The sequence below is a fragment of the Notolepis coatsorum genome (genome assembly GCF_963971535.1).
Source record: "Notolepis coatsorum genome assembly, chromosome: 5".
NCBI lineage: Eukaryota > Metazoa > Chordata > Actinopteri > Aulopiformes > Paralepididae > Notolepis > Notolepis coatsorum.
The window spans coordinates 160,807,584-160,817,522 of NC_140169.1; the positions used below are offsets into that span (position 1 = coordinate 160,807,584).

At 45.4% G+C, this 9,939-nt stretch overlaps 1 protein-coding gene across 1 annotated transcript in view; it reads right to left on the reverse strand.

Annotated features, from left to right (window-relative positions):
* The window catches only part of LOC311229314 (glutamate decarboxylase 1), a 102,784-nt gene extending 92,982 nt beyond the window's left edge, over positions 1-9,802 (reverse strand). Inside the window, exons 1-3 of the mRNA XM_084315389.1 lie at positions 9,671-9,802; positions 4,632-4,874; positions 95-185 (exon numbers count right to left, since the gene is read on the reverse strand). Coding sequence (XP_084171515.1) covers positions 95-185; positions 4,632-4,839 — 299 coding nt within the window. The 5' untranslated portion in view covers positions 4,840-4,874; positions 9,671-9,802. The remainder of the gene's footprint in view (positions 1-94; positions 186-4,631; positions 4,875-9,670) is intronic.
* Positions 9,803-9,939: the final 137 nt, after the last annotated feature.

Consider the following 9,939-nt stretch of genomic DNA (forward strand, 5'->3'; position numbering starts at 1 on the left):
TGTCAAATTGCCCAAATAGTGAAAGAAATAGTAAAATAGTTCCACTTTAGACTAAATTAAATAGCGGCTGGTTTGAATGTATGGAGGCACTTACATGTTGGTGTTTGCTGTGGAGGTCAGCCACTCTCCAGCCAAGCCGATGATGTCCAGCCCAGTGGAGAGCTGGTTGAAGAACCTGGGATGACCTGGGGTAGAGAGAGACACCGTTAACCCTTTCACTACCTGGGGTTCAGAGAGAGACACCGTTAACCCTTTCACTACCTGGGGTTCAGAGAGAGACACCGTTAACCCTTTCACTACCTGGGGTTCAGAGAGAGACACCGTTAACCCTTTCACTGCCACACCACAGACCTGGGGTTCAGAGAGAGACACTGTTAACCCTTTCACTGCCACACCACAGACCTGGGGTTCAGAGAAAGACACCGCTAACTCTTTCACTACCACACCACAGACCTGGGGTTCAGAGAGAGACACCGTTAACCCTTTCACTGCCACACCACAGACCTGGGGTTCAGAGAAAGACACTAGGCTTGGGCGGTATGACGGTATTACGGTATACCGGGGTATTTAGAAATACCGACGGTATTGAAAATCAATACCGTCAAAATCACAGTTGGTTTTAAGTTTCTATTTCCACTGAAACAGAGTTTATACAGGGACGGCATTGGGTTTCGGTTTCCATTAGTGAAACGGAGTTAACTTTCGAGTTGGTTGAAGTGGGTGCACACACACACAAAGCACGGCCAGCAGAGGGCAGGGGAGGCGGTCCGTATTTCCCCGCACAGAGCTGAGCTGAGCATACACTAACCTGTATGCATTTCCTCTATCTCTGAGCAGCTGCTAAAGCTTAAGCAATAATAATAATATGTTACCATTGAACAATGAAGCGTCGAAGTTAACCACCGTCACTCCAGCCCACGATGAGCTCCCTGACCACAGATGGCTAACGTTTTGTCAAACAAGAGCTAAACTTGCACACACTGTCGCATTTGGACAATTAAAGGACTGGAGTCTGTTCGGATTTAAGCAAAACCCTTGCGCCACGAGTCGACTCGCCAGTGACTTCATCCAGCACAACGAGACTACGAGAGACGGAGGCACTTCTTTGGGAATGTAATATAAAACGGGGTGAGTGAGTGTTGAAATTTTTTAATCCTAATGCAACTGGCTCACGTTGATACGATGGTGCCGGGCTGCCGGCCGGGCTAACTAGCTACCGTTAGCTCACGTCGATACCTGGATGGTGCCGGCAGGCGGCAGTGGCTACCTTCTATGATTTGTTTACCTCGAGGTTGAAGAAAGTGCACTTTCAGGTTGAAAGAACGGCCCTAATCTCAACGTGTTTCAATATAAGCAAGCGTTATGTATGGTGATAATAACGAGTATATTGTTAGCTGCCCCCCCCCCCCCCCGCTGATGAAAATGAAAGTCATACCGTCATATACCGTATACCGGGGTATTAGGTCATCAAGTTATGACGGTGTGAAAAAAATGATACCGCCCAGGCCTAAAAGACACCGTTAACCCTTTCACTACCTGGGGTTCAGAGAGAGACACCGTTAACCCTTTCACTACCTGGGGTTCAGAGAGAGACACCGTTAACCCTTTCACTACCTGGGGTTCAGAGAGAGACACCGTTAACCCTTTCACTACCTGGGGTTCAGAGAGAGACACCGTTAACCCTTTCACTACCTGGGGTTCAGAGAGAGACACCGTTAACCCTTTCACTACCTGGGGTTCAGAGAGAGACACTGTTAACCCTTTCACTACCTGGGGTTCAGAGAGAGACACCGTTAACCCTTTCACTGCCTGGGGTTCAGAGAGACACACCGTTAACCCTTTCACTACCTGGGGTTCAGAGAGACACACCGTTAACCCTTTCACTGCCTGGGGTTCAGAGAGAGACACCGTTAACCCTTTCACTACCTGGGGATCAGAGAGAGACACCGTTAACCCTTTCACTACCACACTAGAGAGAGACAAGGAGATACCGTTAACCCTTTCACTACCACACTACAGAGAGACAAGGAGACACCGTTAACCCTTTCACTACCACACTACAGAGAGACAAGGAGACACCGTTAACCCTTTCACTACCACACTACAGAGAGACAAGGAGACACCGTTAACCCTTTCACTACCACACTACAGAGATACAAGGAGACACCGTTAACCCTTTCACTGCCTGGGGTTCAGAGAGACAAGGAAACACCATTAACCCTTTCACTACCACACTACAGAGAGACAAGGAGACACCGTTAACCCTTTCACTGCCTGGGGTTCAGAGAGACAAGGAAACACCATTAACCCTTTCACTACCACACTACAGAGAGACAAGGAGACACCGTTAACTCTTTCACTACCTGGGGTTCAGAGAGACAAGGAAACACTGTTAACCCTTTCACTACCTGGGGTTCAGAGAGACAAGGAAACACTGTTAACCCTTTCACTACCTGGGGTTCAGAGAGACAAGGAAACACTGTTAACCCTTTCACTACCTGGGATTCAGAGAGACAAGGAAACACTGTTAACCCTTTTACTACCTGGGGTTCAGAGAGAGACAAGGAAACACTGTTAACCCTTTCACTACCTGGGGTTCAGAGAGACAAGGAAACACTGTTAACCCTTTCACTACCTGGGGTTCAGAGAGAGACAAGGAAACACTGTTAACCCTTTCACTACCTGGGGTTCAGAGAGACAAGGAAACACTGTTAACCCTTTCACTACCTGGGGTTCAGAGAGACAAGGAAACACTGTTAACCCTTTCACTACCTGGGGTTCAGAGAGACAAGGAAACACTGTTAACCCTTTCACTACCTGGGGTTCAGAGAGACAAGGAAACACTGTTAACCCTTTTACTACCTGGGGTTCAGAGAGAGACAAGGAAACACTGTTAACCCTTTCACTACCTGGGGTTCAGAGAGACAAGGAAACACTGTTAACCCTTTCACTACCTGGGGTTCACAGAGAAACAAGGAAACACTGCTGCACTTTACTAACGTAACGTGTTAACTAGGGATATCCGATATTATTGGCCTATCGATATTATCGGCCGATATTGGCATTAAAATGTGATAACGGAAATTATCGGTATCTGTAAAAAATTCAAATAAATTAAATATGTTTTACATTTATTTAACCTTTATTTTTACCTTTATATAACACGTGTTATTAATAGATTATTAATGACCGTGTTATGACACTGTTATTACACAATCACAATACATTAATAGATGAGTAATGAACGTGTTATAACACTGTTATTACACAAGCACACTACATTAATAGATGCGTAATGAACATGTTATAACAGTGTTATTACACAATACATTAATAGATGAGTAATGAGCGTGTTATGAACGTCCCAGTTAATGCAAATCATTACCTAAACATCCTAATAGACAAACACCTCGAGTAACGCGTCAACTGATGCATTTCACATCAATCCCATCACTCTGGTTGAGAGAGAAGACGGAGGCTCAACCCATAATCATTAATGCGCCGTGTACGGCTAATGGGAGCCATCGACCCCCCCCCCCAGCGCGAGCGCGAGTCGCGCTTCGTCGGCCCCGACCGAGCCTCGTCGTGCCTCACCTGCGCTCACGCCGTACACTGTAAAAAAACGTGGAGCGTCATCTGGTCACTTTTAATAAACTATCACCTAATCGTATTCAACTAAAACTGTGTAAAATGCCATTCATAAATGGTTCGAATTCATTGAATTCAGCTCAATTCGATTTCAAATGGCACATAGTATTTTTTTTTACTAAAAATTATTATTGAATAAATATTAATTTAACCCCAATCCCAATTTTTACAGTGTACTTCAGGCAGGGGTGTGTTGCTCATGGGACGGGGTTGCACGGCGAGCAACCGGCTCTGTGAGCAGAAGCACGCGCACGCACATGCACGGATGTGCACGCGCGTGCACACAGGAATGCGCTGCACTTGACTGATGCGCCAACTCGCTAAGTACCCACTACAGCTACTTTGCATAACAATAGCGCAGGTCGTCATCAGGTGTGTTCAAATACGTCCTCAGATACATTCACACAAAACTTGTGAATGAAATGTGTTACATCCATTCCTAGAGGCAATTAGGCATCATCTTTAGTCCAGGGGTCTCAAACTCAATTTACCTGGGGGCCGCTGGAGGTAGAGTCTGGGTGAGGCTGGGCCGCATCAAATATTATATATATAATTTTTTTTGCTAAATCAACTCTGCCTCTCTTTGTTAACTACAACAAGCAATGCTGTTTGTTATTTAAGATGAGGTCGGACTCTGCACTGACAGATTTGTGTTCATTGTGCTGCTTTTATAAAGCCTCAAATGACGGCTTACCATATTTCATGAAAGCAAAGTGTTTTGTTTGTCTAAGATTTAAAAAGGTTTAAACTTTACAGCACTGACAAAGTTGAACAAAGTGCTGTACAAGTCCCACAACATTAAAAAAATAATAATAATAAAAAAAATAAATAATACAAATTAATAAAATAAAAAAATTTACTTTGATGTCAAGTAGGGGGCCGCAATTGGCCCGCGGGCCGCGAGTTTGAGACCCCTGCTTTAGTCTGTGCGCACGTGAGCACTGTGCCACCATGCAGGTATGAAATCACCACCGACACCTCACCTGTCCTCACGCCGTACTTCAGCGTGTCTCTGCAGTCCACCAGGATCTGCTCCAGGGACTCCGGCTGGTCTGAGAGCTCAAGGTTGAAGCCCTCCATGCCCTCCAGCAGCTGGTGGGGGTGGTGGAAGTCCAGCACCTTGGTGCTCCGGTCGAAGGTCTTGCGTACGTAGTTTGTGAGAATGTCCACCACCTCCAGCAGGAACTGCATGCTGGGCTCCTCCCCATTTTTGGCCGGTAGTAAATCTGCGAAGTGAAACGTTGAGATTATAGGGATGTTCCGATATATTGGTGTAGCAGGGTGGATTATCCCTGCTTCATGGGAGTGGTTGTACACGGCCACCTGGTAGCGGGATGCAGAAGATTCTAATCTATCTGAACCCCCGTCTTTGGGCCCGGAACGTCGAACTGGAGGGCGGGCAGCAGGAGCGGATGGGGCCCAGGATTTACTAACCTGGGGGGTGGTACTCTAGTCCTCCTCGCCTTCAGCAATAGCTCCCCACACACTCTCACTTCCCCCAGTACCTCCGTTAGCCCTCCCACACCTGGTGACTGTTAGTTGACTAAAGATATTGCGCTCCCCCAAAGCAGTACCCTTCCTTGACAACCTGAAGAGACCTTTAACCATGTGATACGAATAGGGTGGGAAGGGTTAAATAGTAATGCTGATAGTCGTATATTTACCCGGTCAACAAAGGTTAGAACAAGGCTCAGTAATAGACACACACACTGTGCTCCCATCTACGTCTCCTTTATATAAGGCCGGGCCAAGTAGCAATTACAGATTATAACTTCATGTGGTTCATATGCAGTATAATCACAGTAGGCACCGGGTGCTCTCACTCATAATACAGGGGACGCTATTCCCAAAATAGGCACCTAGTGCTCAGTACATTCATTCAAGAGCCCCGCTTTGAGTAGGGGAAGACCCAGGCACATATTAAGGAGTTCAATGGGAATTCAAGAACATCACAATATTATTACCATACAAAAATAAATCACATGTGGGCCCACGTTACCAAATAAAAGACCTAAGCTAAAGCCGGCTTATAATGGTTGGGGTACCCCTAGACGCTGGTTGCTAGCATTCGCTTCAAATGAATATTGTTTTGGCACACGAAGTACCGCTGTACTTAACCGAGATGGCGGGTCCACTCTCACCACCCCTCGTCCGGGTGACAAGATGGCCGTCGGGCGATCCCGCGAGAACAGCCAGCGGGCGGGGGTAGGCAGCAGGGGCAGTGGCTGAACTGGAGGAGCATGCTGTGTTGTGGCGACCTCTGCTGGAAGAAGAGGTGTCCTCGGCTGCGTCGACGAGACGTCCACTGCGGGGCTGCTGACTGAGCTGGCGCGCTCTAAACTGTTTGCTACCTTAAACACAGCTAAACTGTGGGTCTTGGTGGACCCTCCTGCTGTCGCCTATACAGCTAACGCAACGTGCTATAGGCACCACCTGTCTTCAGCGACGCTCGCCTTGTGGTGTACTCAGAGTCACTATAGCCGTTAGCAGCAAGCTAATATACCGCTTCAACTTCTAGGATAACACGTTATTTACTGAAGTTGGTTCTTCTTTCCGTTTCGCTTATTCACACACTTCTCTATCGCTTGTACTTCTAGGATAACCCGTTTCACTTATTCACACACTTCTCTATCGCTTGTACTTCTAGGATAACCCGTGTTATAGCAAAGTACTTGTTATCTCCCGTTGCTCTTCAACGGGGCTCTTCGAGAGCACACGTTCGAGTTCACTGTCGAAGAGGACTTCCTCCTATTCCGCCCTCCAGGTAACTAGCTTCTCACTCGCTGCTCCTTTCTCCTTCGCTCCGCCTGCCACCACCGCCCCCTGCTGGCGACCGCAAACTGGTCCCACTATGGGACACTCAAGGCAGGAAGAAAGATGATTCAATGTCACGTTAATGGTCCATATCGAAGCCGGAGGAAGAAGAGCACCTCGCATCATTAGTCCGGGCGAGATATCAAAGAGGAACACTGTTTATAACGTATTTGTGCACACAGGGGAAGTAACAGGTTAAGTCAGCACTTCTGAATAAATAGCAGAATATTCAGGATGCTACATTGGCTTTTTTTTTTTACCGATACCGATATACCGATATTGTCCAACTCTTAATTTCCGATACCGATATCAACCGATACCGATATATGCAGGGTCCCCCCCCCCCCCAAACGGAATAATTTCAGGTAATTAACATTACATATCTCTTGTTGTGGAATTAACACAACATTATGCACACTTTTATACTTTTGACAATAAATAAAATCAGAATTTGTTCTTACTTGCTTGCCTGGGTAAATTGAAAACCGATACCGATAATTTTCGATATCACATTTTAATGCCAATATCGGCCGATAATATCGGACATCCCTAGTTGAGATGTATTTGGTCTAAATTGGTCTAAATGGTCTAAATGGATGGCGTTTATTAGTCCGAATGTCTGACCACTATACTGTAAGTGTGTCCACCAAAAACCTGCACGGACCACAACGTATGACGTATTTATATATCATGCCAGTTATAGGGTACCTTGTGTTTACTGCACCTTGTGTGTACTGTACCTTGTGTATACTGCATCTTGTGTGTACTGCACCTTGTGTATACTGTACCTTGTGTATATGTACTGCACCTTGTGTATACTGCACCTTGTGTATACTGCACCTTGTGTATACTGCACCTTGTGTGTACTGCACCTTGTGTGTACTGCACCTTGTGTTTACTGCACCTTGTGTGTACTGTACCTTGTGTATACTGCATCTTGTGTGTACTGCACCTTGTGTATACTGCACCTTGTGTATACTGCACCTTGTGTATACTGCACCTAGTGTGTACTGCACCTTGTGTGTACTGCACCTTGTGTATACTGCACCTTGTGTATACTGCACCTTGTGTATACTGCACCTAGTGTGTACTGCACCTTGTGTGTACTGCACCTTGTGTACACTGCACCTTGTGTATACTCTACCTTGTGTATACTGTACCTAGTGTTTACTGCACCTTGTGTATACTGCACCTTGTGTATACTGTACCTTGTGTATACTGTACCTTGTGTATACTGTACCTTGTGTATACTGTACCTAGTGTTTACTGCACCTTGTGTATACTGCACCTTGTGTATACTGTACCTTGTGTATACTGCACCTTGTGTATACTGTACCTTGTGTATACTACACCTTGTGTTTACTGCACCTTGTGTGTACTGCACCTTGTGTATACTGCACCTTGTGTGTACTGCACCTTGTGTATACTGCACCTTGTGTGTACTGCACCTTGTGTATACTGCACCTTGTGTGTACTGCACCTTGTGTATACTGCACCTTGTGTGTACTGCACCTTGTGTATACTGCACCTTGTGTATACTGCACCTTGTGTATACTGCACCTTGTGTGTACTGCACCTTGTGTATACTGCACCTTGTGTATACTGCACCTTGTGTGTACTGCACCTTGTGTATACTGCACCTTGTGTATACTGCACCTTGTGTATACTGCACCTTGTGTACACTGCACCTTGTGTAAACTGCACCTTGTGTATACTGCACCTTGTGTATACTGCACCTTGTGTGTATGTATACCGTTTACTTTTACTCTTACTCATAGTATACGTTCAGATTCTAATTATTGATTGCCTCTATTTATTATAACGTATATGATATCAAATCAAAATGTATTTGTATAGCCCCGAAATCACATGGAACTGTCCCTTAAATGGGCTTTACAGGTCAAGAAGAAACATCACAATAGATCCAGAACAATAGAATCCACATTATGCAACACCCCCAGACTTTCCCCAACAAAGAAGATGAGGAAGGACTCACTTTAGGGGGGGGGGGGGGGGGACACCACAGGAGGGGAGAAACATCAGATGGGCTGTTCAAAGGGGATCCCCCCCCCCCCCCCATCAGGGTATATAACCGATCAATAAAGGAATATCTTACAGTAACTTATTCACCCACACATTCTCACACAGATGGTGGAGGAGGCAAACCGCAAGGTGCCAACCTGCTCCACCATCTGTGTGAGAATGTGTGGGTGAATAAGTTATAGGGGAGGGGGGTTAAGCGTCTTGCTCAAGCACCCGTGGGAGGAGCCGGAATCTAACCGAGAACCTTCTGATTACCAGACGACCATAGCTCTATAACTCCTCCTGAGCACTGTGTCTCCTCCTTCCAGTTGGCTGTTGTGTGATTAAACATCAGACAATGGTTTTTTCTGTATTATTCTCTCACACACATTATGGGTATAGTTTAAAACCTCATCATGTCAGTTCCAACCCTCATTGACTCTCATTCTCCCAGAAGCTCTACATTAACCCTTTCACCGTGGGTAGTGTGGCAGTGAACGTGTTAACCTGCTGTTGTGTGCATGGCAGTGAAAGGGTTAACCTTCTGTGTATTGTCGCAGTGAAAGGGTTAACCATTTGGTATAGTGCGGCAGTGAAAGGGTTAATAATTACTCATGGCGTTCCATCTTCTCAACACATTGTCAATGATTCAACGTGTCTGCTCAGAGAAAATCTATAGATGATTAATATGCACTATGCCAAAAACCTGCCAGCCAACAATACAGACTTTTAATAATTCGCATAATTGTAAAATTATTTGAAAAGGTATATAGGCGTATAGTTTTTGACTATAATGTGTCACCGCCGCTCGAAATGAGTCAAATTAACCGCCGCTCGAAATGAGTCAAATTAAGCTCAACAATTAACCCTTAATTGGCATGAGAAGAACAATAGCACCTGTATGCATTTACAGTATAGTGACTGTGTTGCTGACAGTGTGACAATTAATATACAGAGGGTTTGGATACTCATTGTGGGCGGAAAAAACACACATTTAATTAGACGATACGGGTTAGCCTATAATTTAGCGATCAAATTTGAAGAATTATGTGAGATGTATTCCTAAACTTTATCACTCGAATTTCACAATATAAGCTAGATGCTTACATATATAAAATGCAAAAAAAATTCCAACGATAAAAATCAATGATTTGTATATGTTTCCCTTTACAATATATATCCTTACCTCTGGCGAAGAGATTAGAGAAGTCCGCCTCCGTGCGTCTGAACCGCGTGTCCCTGTCGCCGTTATCGCAGGAGAGCTGGTTCTTGGACGAACGCTCCTCGAAGGAGCTCGCGATCCGACTCTTCTCTTCCAGATTGTTATTCTTCTGTAGAAACCCTATATTGTTGCAAGCAGAGGTTTCCAACGGGTGGTTATTATCGTCCCCGTACATTTTTGTGAGAGAGAGCACAGTTTTTTACAGACTATTACTGATCTCTGACTGTTGCCAT